The sequence below is a fragment of the Bufo bufo genome, chromosome 3 (assembly GCF_905171765.1).
Source record: "Bufo bufo chromosome 3, aBufBuf1.1, whole genome shotgun sequence".
Taxonomy (NCBI): domain Eukaryota; kingdom Metazoa; phylum Chordata; class Amphibia; order Anura; family Bufonidae; genus Bufo; species Bufo bufo.
Window position 1 is genome coordinate 694,599,443 of NC_053391.1, and position 18,579 is coordinate 694,618,021.

Here is an 18,579-nt window from a genome sequence, read left to right on the forward strand (position 1 = left end):
CCTAGAGTACCAGCCAGTGGAGAAGAAGCCTGAAGGCCACCCGGAGCTCTGCATTTGATAGTAAGGAGACCATCCTCAGCCTTGGATCACCTCAAAAACTCTGCGGATCCTTAGACAAAGGGAGGAGACTGTCCCATGCTGTATCCCAGTAGTGTTTATTTAGGGGGCACTGCCAAATCCCAGGTCCAAAGTCAGTTAAAGCGTTACTACATTTTAGACAAGACATGAGTCTATCCAGATTAGTCAGATAGAGGAATGTTGAAACCATATATTGCCCTGTGCAGCGGTTTAATATGTGCTTCCCTCCATCTCTCACAAATTATACTCTTCCTGACCTCCTCCCATCCCTCCAGTGGTCTCTCCTGGTCTTAAAATAGCCGTTCCCAAAAATATATTTTGGGCTAATAGATGAAAACTATTGTGAAAGGCTCTAAAAACGACGTTGAGAGTCTCTCGCACCCACCAAATCATCAGATGGGTTAGTCTTCGCTTCTTGTGCTGGACGTGTAGGAACTGTTTGATGGAGGTACCAAAACTGTGTGAGATTTCCCGAAAAGATCGCAATGCCCTTTATCCGGACATATAAGCTGTAATAGAGTATTTATCTCCTTGTCCTCCCAGACATCCCCGGTAGGACGTCTCCATAAAGGACGGATGCTTGGACCTCAAAAAGGGCAGTTTAAGATGTTTGCCCAACTCTTTCCAGGAGACCATGGCGTCCCTCAACACAATGAGATGCTTAAAGCCCATGGGCAATTTTGTGTACCTAGTATGGAGTAACCCATAGTGCTGCATTCTCCAAAATTGAAGCTTAATAGTGAGATGAGGAGCTCAGGCAGTCGATAACATGTCGAAACAGACAAGCCATGGTGTAACCTCGGATATCGAGCGCATTCAGGCCATCATCTCATCTACAAGGCATAAGCTTCTGCAAAATAGTTCTGGGGTTTCACAATGGGGTGCTCAAAGCCATGAGATCTTTTGGCTTAGGTAATAGTCCGAAGGGGGTTCTGGGAAGAGTCTGGGAACGGGGGCCATCTACTGAAGACAGGGGGAGGTGTAGCCGTCTGCTCAGTTCCACCTGAAGTAGGAGAGTAATTGAGCGAGTGTAAACTTACCTATAATATGGGTCAATGAGTGTTCATCAAACTTTTGATATGTCATAGAGATATATCAAAGGTTGCGATTGGTGGGGGTCCGAGCGCCGAGACCACCACTGATCGCTTGCATAGCGCGGTCTATCTCCTGGCTGCAGGATATGGACTCAACAGAAAGTCTATAGGCCCGACTCGCTTCCTTCTCCCGCAGCAAGGAGAGAGAGTGCACTATGGAATCCGTGGGGGTCTCTGAGCTCAGACCCAATTCCCACCAACCAAAACCTTTGATATGTCTCTATCAAATATCAAAAAGTTTTATGAAAACTCAATGACCCTCAGTTCAGAATGTAGACACTGACCCCAATACATCGGGTCGCACCCACAGTACCGAAGAGATCTGATCTAGGGAAATCTATTGGATGTATAGACTATTGGTTGTCCCACGAGAAAAACATGTCCCCTGTCCACACTCTCTGGGGCCTTCACTAACCGAAAGGGAATAACGTCAAGTGTCCCGTTGAGGGCCTGATGTGGCCAAATGGAATTACTACATTTAAAACTGTGGTTATTTTTGAGCCTCATCGGCTTCCATAGTTCGATTCATACGGGACAATTGACGTTAACGCTTAGCACGTGTGGGCTCACTTGAGGTCTAGGTCATGTGACTCCCAGACGTGGGGAAAGTATGGCCTTCCACAAGAATCCAGCCCCGCCGCCGACCACCAAGACAACCCTTACCCTAATCCTGACACACAAGGGACCACCCAGAATTTTGGGAAAAAAAAGTCCCACTATTCCAGGCGCAACGCTACGGAAAAATGATCATAGACGTTACAAAAAATGTTTTGTTCCCCCTTTTTTAGGGCATGAATATTATAAAAATAATGATCGTATACATTTTTTTTCACGGTATTGCAGTATTATTATTATTATTTAGGATGGGTATGGTAGAATTTTTTGTGTGGAATATATTAATAGTATATAGTAATATATTATATGTATTGCTGACACTGTATGTAGTGACTGCTCTTAACGCTGCCCATGAAAACTGAGGCCAAATCTCTGCGCCATGAACCGCTCTGCGACACAATCCGTATTTCAGTTCTTTGGGATTATTCCATGACAATCTGATTGGGTACAATGTATCAATCTGGAGAGTATCGTCTATACTGGATACATTGTAGCAAACCCTCAGCTGTGAGAAGTATTAGTTCAGGATGGGTTCTCAGCATGAGGATATGAACAAGAATGTTCCAAGTCACTGACAGGAAGCAGAGATCATAAGAATGGTGAGGAATAGGAAGTTACAGACGTCTGCGTCATACAAATCAGCTTTATTTATAAAGGACGAGGACATTAAAAAGACGAAAAAACTTGTCCAAAATGTCAGGTCTGTGTCAGCAGAAAGGAGCCCGATAATCTGCAGTGGGGCATCATGGGTAGGAATGATGATGTCATAGGTTATAATATCACGCAGAACACATGACTAATGATTACGAAGAACCATGAACTGCGGGCAAAATGACACATTGTGACAACCCACCCAGCGCTGACCAGACCTCATACAACTCACAGAAACAGACTTATCCTTGGTGGCTTCTCCATGCGGAGTGATGATGAGGGTTGTTGTAGAAACATATTCTATACGGATGAGAGTACAGGGGTTACTGTGTAATGGGCATTTCCCCATATTTCTACAGATGATACTGAGAGCACCCATGACTTATCTCCAGAACCGGGAGATTCTTGTGGAAGAGTCATGGATATAAATGTAGCCTCAACAGCAGCTATGTGGCCCTGAAACTGAGGGGCCCCACTAAAGAGCAGGAAAGATGCCGCTGGGCAGAAGTATAAGCACAATTATATAACATTCTTTCTGCCTGCAGCCGCCTCTAGAGGGAGCTCCTCACATAGATTTATAATGTTAGCATTGAGTTCAATGAAAGCTGCATATGTCTGTATGTAATGAGCTCCCTCTAGTGGTGGCTTTAGACAAAGCATTTCCTACCATCTAGACCCCGCTGTCCCCCTCCATTGTCTTTTGCTCACTTTTCTGTCCCTCACAAACACCTCAATCTCCTCTAGATTGTTGTCCTCTTCACACCCCTCTGCCCCTACTGATTCCTTTGTCCCCTTTAGACTTTTCTGTCTCTCTCCATACTTCTCTGTCCCTCCAGACAAATCTGTCCCTTCTAGATTCCTCTGTCCTCTCCAGGCACCGGTACCATCTAGATTCCTCTGTACAGACTTGTCCCCTCTAGATTTCTCTCTGTCCACCCCAGAATCCTCTTTCCTCTCCAGACAACTGCTCCCACCAGACTTTTCTGTCTCTCTTCATACTCCTCTTCCGTTCCAGATTCCTCTGTCCCCTCCAGCTTCCTGTCTTCTCCAGACTTTTCTGTCTCCTTTCATACTCCTCTTCCCCTCCAGAATCCTCTGCTCCTCTCCAGACACACTTGTCCCCTCCAGATTCAACTGTGCTCTACAGACATCTGTCCCCTCCAGAATCCTCTGCTCCTCTCCAGACACACTTGTCCCCTCCAGATTCAACTGTGCTGTACAGACACCTGTCCTCTCCAGACACCTGTCCCCTCCACATTCCTCTGTGCTTTACAGATTTCTCTCGCTCCTCTCCAGACACCTGTCCCCTCCATAATCCTCTGCTCCTCTCCAGACACACTTGTCCCCTCCAGAATCCTCTGTCCTCTCCAGATTTATCTCACTCCTCTCGACACCTGTCCCCTCCAGAATCCTCTGTCCTCTCCAGGTTTCTCTCTCTCCTCCCCAGATAACTGCTTCCTCCAGCTTCCTCTGTTCCTCTCCAGATTTCTCTCGCTCCTCTCCAGACACCTGTCCCCTCCAGATTCCTCTGCTCCTCTCCAGACACACTTGTCCCCTCCAGAATCCTCTGTCCTCTCCAGATTTCTCTCGCTCCTCTCCAGACACCTGTCCCCTCCAGATTCCTCTGTGCTCTACAGACACCTGTCCCCTCCAGATTCCTTTGCTCCTCTCCAGACACACTTGTCCCCTCCAGAATCCTGTCCTCTCCAGATTTATCTCACTCCTCTCCAGACACCTGTCCCCTCCAGAATCCTCTGTCCTCTCCAGATTTCTCTCTCTCTCCTCTCCAGATAACTGCTTCCTCCAGCTTCCTCTGTTCCTCTCCAGCCACCTGTCCCCTCCAGATTCCTATCTTCTACGGACACTTCAGGCAATGGCTCATCTCCCCAAGAATAAAAGGATGAGGCATGTTGAAATCCAACTGCCCCATAGAGAAGATGAAGCCCACATGAAAGCGCTGGGTTCAGTTGACAATTATTTCATGGACGGCCTGCATCAGGGAACCAATCACTGGACTTACAAAGAAGGGACAGCCATTAGGAAAGACACTGGAAAAGCAGAAGGAAAAGATCACAACGGAGACCATGACTGGAATCATGGACCCATGGTAAAGATTCAGGAACCACCCCTCTCATCATCCCCACTCATGACACCAGATACATTGAGGAGCTTCTCCTTTACAGACTCCGCGCTCAGTGTGTACGAGGTCCGGTGACTCACTGTGCTGATGGCAGTAAATATGTGCCCCCTTCTAACCACAAGTCCTATGACTATAAAGTATGTGACCCTGGAGGACGCTGTGAGACGTGGCACATGGGCGACTTGGGTCACTGTGGACAGAAGACCCTGGATTGTAAGCTCTTCAGGTTCAGTCCACAGTCTCTGCTGATTAATATCTGTATATTGTCAGAACCCTGAGTTGTGGTCCTATATGGAAAGCCAGGGCTTTCCTGACGTTGAATGGTAAACCGATCAAAAATGCAGAAGAAGCCAGAGAACTCATGGACGGCCTCCTCCTACCTGTGGAGCCATACAAGGGCAGATACAGACATTGTAAAAGGCAGATGAAGCTGCTAAACGAGCTGCCTAGGATTATGGGCCAGACACAACTCCTTGCCGCCATAACAACCCCAGTCCTGATAACACCAGAAACAGGCAACCGGCCATGAAAAGAGGGAGTGGGCCGAAAAAGGGGAGGATGGTAGGTGGCAGCTGGGAGACCGAATATGTCTGCCTCGGGCCCTTTTTCCTATGATGGCACAAGGAAAGACTCACTTGTCAAAGACAGCAATGTGCTCTGTAGTAGGTGAGCATTGGATAGGCCCTGGTTTTAGCTGCCAGCTTTATCCAGGCATGTATGGTGTGTGCCAGGCACAACACTGGAAGAACAGTCAAAGTCCCCCTTAAACACACTCCCAAACCACTTCACCCCGTTCAGAGACTGCAGATTTATTATATGCAACTGCCCAAGGTCGGAGTATATGAGTATGTGTTTGTGTGTGTTGACCTCTTTTCTGGATGGCCTGAAGCATACCGAGTGACACGTGCTACTGCAAAAGCCACCGCTCAGAAACTGCTCAAGGGAGTAGTGTGCAGGTATGGGGTTCCAGAAGTAATAGAAAGTGACCGGGGGACACACTTCACAGGGGAAATCAGGAAAGCAGTGACAGAGGCCTTAGGCATCCAACAAGCCTTCCATGCGCCATACCACCCACAAAGGTCAGGAAAAGTCGAAAGACTGAATGGCACACTTAAATTGAAGATTCAAAAAGCCATGGAAGAGTGAGGGAAGAATTGGGTTGACTGCTTGCATGCAGCCTTGTTCTCAATCAGGTACACTCCAAGTAGAAAAACTGGTTTGTCTCCTTATGAAATCTTCTTTGGGTCTTCCCCTCGTACTGGCCTGTATTTTCCACAAGTATTGGTTATGAGACACAGCTCGTTGTCAGAGTATGTGCAGGCCCTACAGGCACAATTAAATAAGGTACATAAACAGGTGTCTGCATCTGTTCCAGATCCCAACAGTCTTGCACGGAGCCACTCTTTGGAACCAGGAGACTGGGTGGTCCTGAGGAGACACGCCAGGAAAAGCCTTGATCCCCGGTTTGACGGACCCTTCCAAGTCCTTTTGACAACTACTAGTTTGGTGAAATTACAAGGAAAGACAAATTGGGTCCATGCCAGCCATTGCAAGAAGGTTATGAGTGTTGAGACTGGAAGAGATGATGCCTCTCATTCCTCTTGGGTGGCTATTGATCTTGGTGCAAAGAATAAGGACTCTCAATGAGATGCTGAAGGAGGACACCGGGACAATAAGTTTCCTAAACATCACCAAATATTGCAGAGACTTAAAAGATAATAATCTTAGGAATTTCTGGATTTGTACCCACAGCCCTGTGAGCTCAAGGACTATGCCTTTTCTTGCAATTCCTCTGACTTTTTATGAACTCGCCCATATGTCTTGCTGGCAGTTTGTCTCCAAGAGGAGAGAGGGACAGGATGACCAAAAATATAAAAACTCCACAGCAGTGGCCCTTCCTATAGTTGAGTTGGTAGAGGCCCCTTGGTGGCAAGCAAATGTCACTGCTCAGAAGGATGGAACAGTGCGGGTGTGTGATTGTAATGGACAGAAGTGGACTCGGAGAAAGGTGCCACGACTTAATTTGGGAGAATTAGGGTTCCATGTCCAGGTCTCATTTGGACTTTAGAAGGGATCGGCACAGACCGGGGCAGTATGCAGGGGCTAGTCAGAACCCTCCACAACCAGTTCTGAAGGTGACTGCAGGGGTTACAGTAACGGGTCCATAACAGAACCAGGTTTACATTACTCCTGTCAGTAGTATGGGAGATGACAGTAGAGGACAAGAGGAGCGATGCGCTTATAATCAGAGCATAGCCATCACTGCTGCAGCCTATACACTACTACTATATCATTTTACTTATAATTACACTTTGCCCGATGACCTCTTTTTTTACCTGTGGAGTCGCAGCCTACAAGTGGATCCCTCCTGGGGCCTCTGGAACATACACCCTGGTCCGGCTGACACCTGCTACCTTCATCTTGCCACATGATAAAGTAGACATTAACGCTTTAAGGACCCATGACAGAGCTGTAAGTCATGGGTCCGGTCCCTAAACATGGTGCCCGCTCGCTCATGCAGCAGGCGCCTAAGCCACGAGGTCTCTGCTATTTTAAATAGAGACCCGCTGATCGCATACATCTTACCTTTCAGAAGTGACCACGGCATCTGCGCAGACCGGAAGTCGCGCGCTTCTGGTCCGGTAACAGCGCTCCCCTAATGATTGCCAGTTATTGTCACCCAAGGTGACTTAAAAAAAAGTTTTAAAAAAAACTAACCGAAAAAAAATTAAAAAGTCTACAAATATATATATATAAAAAAAAAAAAAAACTGTTCAAATCCCCCCCCTTTCCTTAAAATAAAAATACTTAACCAATAAAAAATATAAACATCATGGGCATCGCCGCATGTGAAAACGCCTATACTAGCAAAATATAACTATATTAATGGCATACGGCAAATGGCGTAGCGGGAAAAAAAAACAAAAAACTGCCAATTTGCCATTTTTTGTCACTTAAACTATCCAATAATTTTTTAACAAAAAGTGGTCAAAAAGTCGCACACACTTAAAATTGGTATCACTGAAAAGAACAGATTGTCCCGCAAAAAATAAGCCCTCACACAGCCCCGTACACATAGTTATAGGGGTCAGAATATGGTTATGAAAAAAATCTGTTTTCCTCAAAAGGTTTTAAAAAAAATTTTTCTGTATTAAAACGCAAGAAAAATGATACAAGTGTGGTATCGTTGGAACCGTACAGACCTGGAGAATGAAGATAACAGGCCAATTTGGTACATTTTCCCCGCTTCCTACTACATGGTATGCAACCGTAAATGGTGCTATTAGAAAGTACATCTTGTTTCGCAAAAAAATAAGCCTTCATAAGGCTATGTGAACCGAAAAATAAAAAAGTTAGGACTATGGGAAGGCGGGGAGTGATGGCCAGTTCTCTGAACTGCCTGCTCCCGGAGACCGCATTTCATTTCAGACCGGCCCGGGCACAGGTAAGGACTTACCTGTGCCTCGCCGGACTTGTCAGTTAATACGGCAGATCACTGGCGAACACTGCGAACTGGCCATCACTGAAGGCGGGGAGGGAAAAATCGAAAACGCAAAAATGGAAAATCCCAGCGTCCATAAGGAGTTAATGAGGTCCCCAAGCATACTCTATACGAGAGGGCAGCTGAGAATCACCCCAGACCAAGCGGGAGGCCACATGTAGTATCGATGGGGGGGGATAGACTTCTCAGTACACTATTCTTCTATCCTATGGTGATGCAGACGTGGGACAATTAGTGGAAGCCACAGATTACTTAGATCAGGCATCCTCAACCTGCGGCCCTCCAGCTGTTGTAGAACTACAACTCCCACAATGCCCTGCTGTAGGCTGTTCAGGCATGCTGGGTCCAGCCAAACCAGTATGGTCCACAGCAGAGCCGCGGAGTCGGAGCATTTATCTACCGAGCCCACAGACCGTATGGTCATTATTCGCAGAGTTAAACTGGATATTCCATCAAGCGAGATCTCCCAGATGTCATTTGCAGGACGCTCAGAAGGGAATCGGGTGAAGAGGTGGCAAGTCCAGGATGTGCGATCAGCAGCTGTCAATGTAGCTCCCGAGCAATACCTGGAACTATTCACAAAAGGGGGGAAAACTATAAGGCCTCCATTTTGGATACTTATTCTATGTTTAACCTGCGCTTACACAAGAGGGGGATTTAGCCTTGGGAGGCAGGAGGACAAATTCCACAATGGGCCCCGAACATAGAAACTGGAAGCTTGTGTACAATAGGACGGATTCCATGGTGTCCGTCTGTGTAGAAATACGTGCATTGCTCATTGCCATAAAAGAGGCCATTATGAGAAACGCACTTTCGCACGCGTCTCTGTGTCGTGACCTCCCGAGCCGGCTCACTCAATTTCAGAAAAATTAGGACACCGCCTCACATCAGAAGGTCGCTTTGCGACAACATCCGCGGTAGGTAACCAGATGATCAGGAGCTCCTGCTAGATCTCTGAAGGCCCCGAGTAGATCACAAGGCGGTGGCCGGCCATAGTCTGTGTGCGGATCAGCAGAAAACGGAGAGTCCCGCCTCTCTACCGCACGTGTGGTGATGGATTCCGGAACATCCGTCACGTGGGTGTTCCCTTCATGAGGGCTGATGCATACGAGTGTGTGCGCGCCCTGGGCGACGTCCATGTGCAGGCAGCTAGTGGATGTGGACCCACTGCCTTGAAATATGACGTGTTTTATTATTTTTGCAGACCAAAATCCCACAGAAGCGCTTTGTAGTGCTCCCAATCCGTATCTTGAGGATTGCGGACCCCTGGAATACAGGCATGGGGGCACATGTGCAAGAGCCCTAAGTGAGCATTTATGCCTCCATTTGGACCCACTTTGCCACAAAATGAGGCATCTGTCCTTCACCGTTTAAGATCTCTGCTTGCTCTGACTGAATGGAAACATTTTCCATCCCACGGCTGAAAACTTTTCCTTAGGCCTCATGCACACGGCCGTTGCTTGGGTCGGCATCCGAGCCGCCGTTTTTGCGGCTCGGATGCAGACCCATTCACTTCAATGGGGCCGCAAAAGATGCGGACAGCGCTCTGTGTGCTGTCCGCATCCGTTGCTCCGCCAAAAAAATAGAACATGTCCTATTCTTGTCCGTTTTGCAGACAAGAATAGGCATTTCGACAATGGGCTGCCCGGTCCATTCCATAAGAAGGTCCGCCTCCGTTTTCGGACCGCAAAAAACGGAACGGTTGTGTGCATGAGGCCTTATCAGCGGAGGGTTTGTTGCAATGCATCAGTGTACCTTGGAGTCCAGCTAATGAAAGAGAGATTTGTGCAGCTGCTGCCCTTTTCTACGCTGGTACATTAGATTAGAACCAGGCCAAGAACAAACTTACTGACAGCAAGCAGAGATCTTGAAAATAGTGAAGAACCAAAATACAAAATTTTATTATAAAGCTGCAGAATGTTTTTCCTACGCTAGGATTACACTTCAAGTACCCAGTGCCCTAGGGCGGGTTTATAAGACTGAGGGGGAAGGGGGTCACCCTGTGTGGTGTGGGCCATGACGGCGGCCATATTCATCACCCAGCTTTCTCAGATCTAAATAATAAACCGCTGATGAAACGCAAGATGCTGAGGCGCCGGCTCCCTGGACCCTTGTATCACGATCACCACTGCCAGGAGTGTTTATTGAGTGTTCTCTTTATTCCTTCCACGGAGTTCATGGTTACAAACGTCTGCTGTACACACAGGGATATAGAAAATTTGCGCAGCTAGGATCCCCCACCCACAATAAAAAAAAAAAGTTAAAATTTGACATAGGGTCAAATAAAAAGATGGACGCCACGTCCCCACCAGTATAAATAACCCCTCCCATGTAGCGGTGCAGCGCACGACACTGGCCAGAAATCCCCGTCCTTTGGATTCAGGGGGAAAAAATAAAACTCAAAACACAAATATGAAGAAGGTGGGATTGTATGACGTGGGGCAGAGGACACGGTCGGCAGGCGCATCACCACCCCCGCTGCTCCCGTGTCCCAGGTAACGGCGGCGGCACAATACTCCGACGCGTTTCAGTGGTTGACATAAGAACTAAATACGGAATTCATGTAGTGCCAAATAGGAATACAGACGAGACGCCAATATAAATAAATAATACAACCGGGGGCCATCCAGCGCGGCGGTGGCGACTAACACTGTGGTGAACAACTGCTCCAGGGGTTAAAAAGGAGGAAACGGGAAAATTCCAGAGAAGCCGCCGTCGCCGCCACCATTCTTCCTCCGGCCTGGAGCGTCTCAGGACGTGGCGCACACCACTCATTCCAGCCCCAGGCAATAGTTGATGCCCTGTACCAGTCCAATAATGACGGGCTGCCACGCCACTAGGTACCGCAACCAGTCCAGCAGCTGCCCGTACATGACGTGAGGTCGCTCCCAGCTGGACGCCAGAGTCAAGGAAGAAGCAGCAAAATGGAGGGCGGAACACAGACCGATACGGGGTCTATAATAATAATAACTAATCACCAAAAGGAAAAAAAATGCATATATATTCACACCCTTCCTGCTGCTTTCAGCACAGGAACACTGCACTACACTCATAGCTCAAGCTGTTAAGAATAAAAGTGTTAGCGAGGTCAGGAGATAAGAGTTCTACACAAGCCGTCAGATGACGGGATTCAAATAAAGTCACAGCTTAGAGACTGATTTTTTTTAACCCTTGTATTTCGAAAGATGTTTAATTAAAAAAAACTATTGAAAATATGATTTTAGCCCAAAATGGAAATTTTTTTATAAAAAATGCCCCCAGAGGTGTCCATAAATGTTTAAATCTGCAGCGCGTCAGTTTATGCTGCAGATCTCACCCCCTGCAATGTACGTTACAGCTGAATATCTGAGCTGTGCAGCCAAACCCTTAAGTCTCCTCAGGCCTGAAAGGAGGCAGTGGCTTCTCTTTCGCTGTGTTTGGAGACCGAGGGAAATTAATATGCAAAGAGGTGTCTGCCAATGAGAGAGAACCGCCCACTAGCGCCACCTTCTGGAAGTGGCGCCCTATGACGTCACTGAATTTCTGACAAGACTACACAGACACTGTGCTCTTGCTTTGGGAGATATAAAAATCCACCGACTATTCCCAGGACGTGTCCTAGAGGTCTGATCGGTGCGGGACCCACACTCATGTCCCAGGTGGGGCCCCCCCCCCCAGAATACAGCAGAGGCAAAGGATACGGGTTACTGAACATCCTCTTCAGGTCCACCTTCTCCTTGCAGTACGGACACGTCTGTTTCTTTCCCACGATGCACCAGCCCCTGATACAGAACTCGTGAAAACTGGAAGACAGCGACGTTAAGGAAAAACCAGCACATAACACATAGAAAAAAGTAAGTGCCCCCCAAAAGGATGGCAGGGCTGATGCATCCCTCATTCTGACCACTAGAGGGCATGCGGTTAACCCCTTACTGACCACCAGAGCTCCATTAGGCTGAGTTCACATAGGCGAGATTTCCGCGCGGGTGCAATGCGGTAGGTGAACACATTGCACCCGCACTGAATCCCGACCCATTAATTTCTATGGGGCTGTTCAGATGAGCGGTGATTTTCACGCATCACTTGTGCGTTGCGTGAAAATCGCAGCATGCTCTATATTCTGCGTTTTTCACGCAACGCAGGCCCCATAGAAGTGAATGGGGTTGCGTGAAAGTTGCAAGCAAGTGCGGATGCGGTGCGATTTTCACGCACGGTTGCTAGGAGACGATCGGGATGGAGACCCGATCATTATTATTTCCCCTTATAATATGGTTATAAGGGAAAATAATAGCATTCTGAATACAGAATGCTTAGTAAAACAGTGCTGGAGGGGTTAAAAAAAAAATATAAAATAATAATTTAACTCACCTCAGTCCACTTGATCGCGATGCCGACATCTCCTTCTGTCTCCTTTGCTGAACAGGACCTGTGTGAGCATTAATTACAGGAACAGGACCTGTGGTGACGTCACTCCGGTCATCACATGATCCATCACCATGGTAAAAGATCATGTGATGACTGGACTGACGTCACCAAAGGTCCTTTACCTGTAATGAATGCTCACCACAGGTCCTGTTCAGCAAAGGAGACAGAAGGAGATGCCGGCTACGCGATCAAGTGGACTAAGGCGAGTTAAATTATTTTTTATTAACCCCTCCAGCGCTGTTTTACTTTGCATTCTGTATTCAGAATGCTATTATTTTCCCTTATATCCATGTTATAAGGGGAAATAATAAAATCTACAGAACACCGATCCCAAGCCCGAACTTCTGTAAGGAAGTTCGGGTACCAAACATGCACGATTTTTTTCATGCGAGTGCAAAACGCATTACAATGTTTTGCACTCGCGTGGAAAAATCGCGGGTGTTCCCGCAACGCACCCGCACATTTTCCCGCAACGCCCGTGTGAACCCAGCCTTAGACATGCATTACGCCCTCAACTACCGGCATCTCCTGCTCTTACAGCCAGGATCGGAGGAATCTGATCCTGGCAGACTTAACCCTTTGATCACCATGATGAAAGACACGATCAGAGGTGGCCGTCCCCTTTGATCAGGTGACATCACGCAGTCAGGCCTGGAGTCCCAGAAGGGACCCCAGCGCTGTCTGTACACAACAAGATATATTCTATTTTCAAAAAGCGCAAAAAAAAAAGTAACTGCCACTATAGGGTTAATTTTAGGTTTCTGGGAACGCAAAACGAACATGGACGCCCTTACAGCAGTCACCCAACTTTTCTGGAGCCCTGACCAGTCATCCCCCGCTCCCATATCTCTGCACCCCCAAAGCCAGGAAATAGAAGGGGAAAATTCAGAGCCGTGGACGGGACTTCCTTCTCCCGCCTCCTCTCCAGCAGGGGGCAGCACAGCACTAGTCGGGATACACGTGGTTGCAGGACAGTCTGTACGTGTTCTCAATGATTCCTTCCTCATTCACGTCGACGAAGATCCTCTGACCGCAGACGGCGCACACGCTGTCCGAGAGGTGCTTGGTCGGCATCCCCGACGCGCTGTAAAACTGAGGGGGGGACAATACAAGTCATGAATGCACTACAACTCCCACAATGCATCACTGCAGCAAGGCAAAAACTGCACACCGCGAGACGCTTCCCCTTCCGGCACCGCGATAACTTACGCCTATGGTGGACGCCATGTAATCTGCGCACATTTCTGCAAAGTCGCGGCCCAGGACCCCGTAATACAGTCCATAGAAGAGGAGGGAGATGCCGAAGTCCATGGCGTCCTCTGGTTTTATGCTGGGGAGATATAAAAGAGACGATCATGAGCACAAGGACCCTGCGGGAGAGAGGTCCCATGTCCGATCACACAAACCGCCTGACACTAGACGCGGCAGTGCTGCCACCTGATCATTAAACTGCTGAGCGCCGCATCAGAAACCTCCACTGAAGCCGATGGTGCGACTATCAATATGTTGAGTACTGGGCGCGTCTACCTAGAACAGCCTGTGCTCGGAGGAATGGTGGCGCTATACACTGATACACGGGCATGGTGCCACACTGATGTGCTTGCACCTGATTACTGGTCTACAGACTCACCACTGCCCCCTGGGTAGGTCTGTAGATATTACACATCCGCTCTATGTGGGCGACCTCTGGTGGAGAGTGCTGGTAATGCAGCCGAGGCTGTAGAGCAGCAGACTGTCCCAGGACGTTACATTCATGATGGGACCGGCAGCTCTGTAACAGGCCTCCTCTCCGAGGTCAACATGCCCGATCCCTTTGTTCTTAGTCCGCTTATTTCCCTCTCCCCATTCAGAACACATGCACACTCAGCCGAGCATGCATGTGCATGGGAGAGGGTCAGTAGAAATAGCTGTGGGGTACATGAGTGGGTAAGACAAGCACCGGCTGACAGTATAACAGGCAGAGACAGACAGACTTACCGGAACAGCAGATTCAGGCCAAAGAGCGTGAACATGACGGCGATGTATCCCACAATGCCCGTCGCATAACTCATCTTATACAGGAGCAGGAACCATTTATACACCAGCCTGGAGGAGCAAGGACAGTCACACCATACAGGTGAGAAATGCAGAACAGTGAGTGCAGCTCTGGAGTATAATACAGGATGTAACGCAGGATCAGTAATGTATGTACACAGTGACTGCACCAGCAGAATAGTGAGTGCAGCTCCGGAGTAGAATACAGGATGTAACGCAGGATCAGTAATGTATGTACACAGTGACTGCACAAGCAGAATAGTGAGTGCAGCTCCGGAGTATAATACAGGATGTAACGCAGGATCAGTAATGTATGTACACAGTGACTGCACCAGCAGAATAGTGAGTGCAGCTCCGGAGTAGAATACAGGATGTAACGCAGGATCAGTAATGTATGTACACAGTGACTGCACAAGCAGAATAGTGAGTGCAGCTCTGGAGTATAATACAGGATGTAACTCAGGATCAGTACAGGATAAGTAATGTATGTACACAGTGACTGCACCAGCAGCAGAATAGTGAGTGCAGCTCTGGAGTATAATACAGGATAAGTAGTGTTACACTGACAGCAGCCTGCGTCTCTCACCTGGGGGTCGTCTGCTCCAGTGGTTTCCGTGTGGCTCTGTAGGTAATAAAAGCAGTGACCAGAGAGAAGAGGATCCAGATTCCCAGGAATCTCCACCAGTGCAGCTTTATCGTGAAGTACACAGGGACGATCCACATCTGGAAAAGCGTCACCATCTGCAGGGAATGAGACGCGTTCAGTGTCCGTTCTGTAACAATCTGTTATTTGGACTCACCCGAGGGTCAGACTGCTGGCTGCCATTACTGCCATAATGACCCCAGCAGAATGGTGAATGCAGCTCTGGAGGTAGTCAATATCCGGAATCTGCATCTGATGTTCAGCACCTAAAACTTACAGCAGCCAGAGAGCAGTGCAGCAATGGCCACATTACTTCTGCTGCCCTCCAGAGCTGAACTCAGCGCCCCATGTAATAGGCCTCACATTGTAGGAGCGAGGATGTCTCTGCTTCCACTGCACCAGCAGCAGCTGCGCCACCACCAGAGTGGCGATGAGGATGAGGACCATCTCGGCGTGCATGGCCTCGTGGCCCCGGTGCTTGGCGTGCATCCTGGCATGTTCCACCCTGTAACCAGACAGAAAGAGACCATTATACACGGCCCTCAGCGACACCACCTGATACTGCTGACAACCGGCCTCTCCATCATGTCCGAGAGGTTGTCAGCTACAGTTCTGGCCCTTGCCAGGAAGAATCTGGAGGCGATTTACACACAGCGCCCGCCATATACCATAGCGCAGTTCCTCACCTCCATCGCTCTTCAGGGGCCAGGTCCGACAGATCCACCTGCTGGAGAGAGACAGACAGTGAGACCCTCGAGGAGGATTACTACTTTTCATAAAGCCGCGCACTACTACAAGCTGGACTGCTGGTGACCGCCCCTTTAAGGGAGCGTGCCTCCGGATCAAGGTCAGAGCTGCCGGGATTGAAAGTAAGGAACCTGAAAACCTCGCGCCTCGGGCTCCAATATCAACAAAGCAAACAAGGCGGCCGCACGTCAGACCTTGAGCAAACAACTCGGAGCTGGACTACAACCCTCAGCGTCCAACACCTTCAAGGAGACCTCGCCCCGTCTCCTGCGCCGAAAACCCTCTGCAACTGTTAAAGGAATTTGTGTTTCAGCTCATCATCATTTAAGACCTCTGCCAGCTCTCAGTGAATGGAAACCTGAGCACATCTAGTACCTCTCACAGCTGTGGGTTTGTTACAATGGATCCAGTCTAGACACTTCTCTATGGACTGATACATTGTGAGACGACCCCCAGCCTCCCGCTAGGAGAATAAGACGTCTCTACAAGCGTGCTCCGCCATGTAGACCCCCCGCTGCAATAATTAGGCCCACCCGGCCCTTATCGGTGTGGGGTACACAGATTGTCCAGACCGCGCACAACTGTAACAAAGCTTCAGCTGTGAGAAATATTAGGTCTATGCAGGTTTTCAGACTTAATGTGTAAACTAAAATGTTCCCATTCACTGAAAGCAAGCAGAGATCTGGAAAATAGTGAAGACTTGAAACACAAAACCTGTTGGAAAAATTGTAGAACTGATCGGGATACGAGGATTAAGCTTCATTTACATAAGACGTCTAATGGGAGGAGGCCCCAGATAACGAGGGGCCCCAGATAACGAGGGGCCCCAGATAACGAGGGGGGCTGCTTAAAGGGCAACTCTGACTAAACAAGTCCCAATAAAATTCTCTCCACCCTGATTCTGCTTCTTTTAGGAAAGGCAACCAATATGGCCGCCATTCCAGCTGCCCCCCCCCTCCCCCCCCCTCCCCCCATGTATACAAGTGTGGGGGGTGTACTCCAACATTAGGCAGCAGGAGACATTCACTGACAGATATCTGAGGTCTGCGGTCTCCACTCAGCTGCAGCCATCTGCCCCCATCACTTAACATATGGCTGGGGGGAGGGTCAGACCCAATCTACTCCCCCCCCCCATAGTGTTGTCATTTAAAGGGGCATGCACATATCCCTGCTGCGATCTCTGCCGCGGCTCAAGCTTGCAATGCTGGGAGTATTACTCCTTCCTGTCAAAGACAACGTGGGATTCCGGTCCGGCAGGCTTCTGGTAGATCCTATTCCCCCGGGCAGCAGAGATAACAGAGAAGCCGCTCAGCCGGCCTCATGATACATACTGCGCCCGTCCTAGTAACTAACAGTGCGGCAACCGCACCGCTCACTACTGGAAAGGTCTATAGTCCTCTGCTTGTTGTCAGTGAATGGTAACACATCCAGGGGCTTAAAACGTCTCTCAGCGGGGGGTGTTACAGGCACGTCAGATAACGTGTCAGTCTGGGGGACAGGAGACCTCGGGCTGACACGATCGGCGCCGACCTCGTTCTACTGAGACGACAATCCTGATTTGTGTGTTTTTCCTGTTGTAGTTTCTTCTGCTGATGTGAAACTTGTAACCACGGGCCCCGGGGAAGTGCAGGGGCCACAGAGAACAACTAGACAGGCGAAAGAGAGACTCCAGTGGTGACAGAGGAGGGGGGGGGGGGGGCACAGGACTCCAGTGGTGACAGAGGAGAGGGGGGGGCACAGGACTCCAGTGGTGACAGAGGAGGGGGGGGGGCACAGGACTCCAGTGGTGACAGAGGGGGGGGGGGGGGACAGGACTCCAGTGGTGACAGAGGAGGGGGGGGGGGGGGGGCACAGGACTCCAGTGGTGACAGAGGAGAGGGGGGGGGCACAGGACTCCAGTGGTGACAGAGGGGGGGGGGCACAGGACTCCAGTGGTGACAGAGGGGGGGGGGGGGCACAGGACTGGAGGGGCTGCAGTGTGTGTGGGGGGTGCAGGGAATGAAGTGTATGTGATGCGGGAGGGCTGGAGTGACATGTCCGCGGGGGGGCAGCAGGGAGGTGACAGCTCCGGGGGTGAACACAGAGTGAGGGGGAAGGGGAACCATGTCACACATGCACCCCGCGGGGTTCGGTTCCGGGAGCCTCTCTCTCGCCTCCTCCATAGTAAGAATTCCCGTCTCATCTCACCACCTCCTCCGCCGCCTCCCTCAGCCCGGCTTCCCCGACTTCCACCTCCAGCACAGCCGCAGCCATCTTTCGCCACGACTGCGAGTTCCGGGGGACATGAACCAATCAGAGAACGTCTTCCGGCGGCGCCGCTTACCCAATCAGAGAACGCAGCATCGATCAGCTGATGCGGCAATTCTTAGCCACGTGACACATAGCCGTAACATGACGTAGTCTAGTGAGGCGGCCATGTTTGTACACCCTTTTAGAGACTCTGGAGTAAGGGAGCGCCTGTTATCTTTTTTATGGCGGAGGTGGGAATGTACTATTTTACCTACGACCAAGGGCGGAATCATCTACCGCTGGTTCGGGTCTGACCTGGAAAAAGGTGTCCGCTGCTACGGTCATAGATTATGTTGAAGGCCATTTTGCAGAAGACCGGCTTCATGTTGCGATCAGTCGGATTTGTCTTAGGGAAGATGGCGCAGCGTCAGGTAAAACATGC

The 18,579-nt window shown here is 49.4% G+C and overlaps 3 protein-coding genes across 4 annotated transcripts in view; 1 reads left to right on the forward strand and 2 right to left on the reverse strand.

Moving 5' to 3' along the window:
- LOC120996590 (transmembrane O-methyltransferase homolog) overlaps positions 1-18,579 on the reverse strand; it is a 372,830-nt gene that overhangs the window by 233,617 nt on the left and 120,634 nt on the right. The window lies entirely within an intron of this gene.
- LOC120996586 (DNA repair protein XRCC1) overlaps positions 1-18,579 on the forward strand; it is a 40,907-nt gene that overhangs the window by 4,429 nt on the left and 17,899 nt on the right. The gene's annotated exons all lie outside the window — the stretch shown is intronic.
- RNF121 (ring finger protein 121) lies at positions 10,219-18,182 on the reverse strand. 2 transcript variants are annotated; one of them, XM_040426619.1, is made up of 9 exons: positions 18,099-18,182; positions 15,848-15,888; positions 15,525-15,666; positions 15,105-15,259; positions 14,462-14,569; positions 13,694-13,814; positions 13,443-13,576; positions 11,761-11,862; positions 10,219-10,972 (listed from the first exon to the last, which is right to left on the reverse strand). In XM_040426619.1, exons 1-9 carry the CDS (start codon positions 18,159-18,161, stop codon positions 10,852-10,854), a joined length of 987 nt encoding a protein of 328 aa, XP_040282553.1. In that variant the 5' UTR covers positions 18,162-18,182; the 3' UTR covers positions 10,219-10,851. The 2 variants fall into 2 exon arrangements, with proteins under 2 accessions (XP_040282553.1, XP_040282554.1); XM_040426620.1 differs by having other exon boundaries at positions 15,848-15,885; positions 18,099-18,181.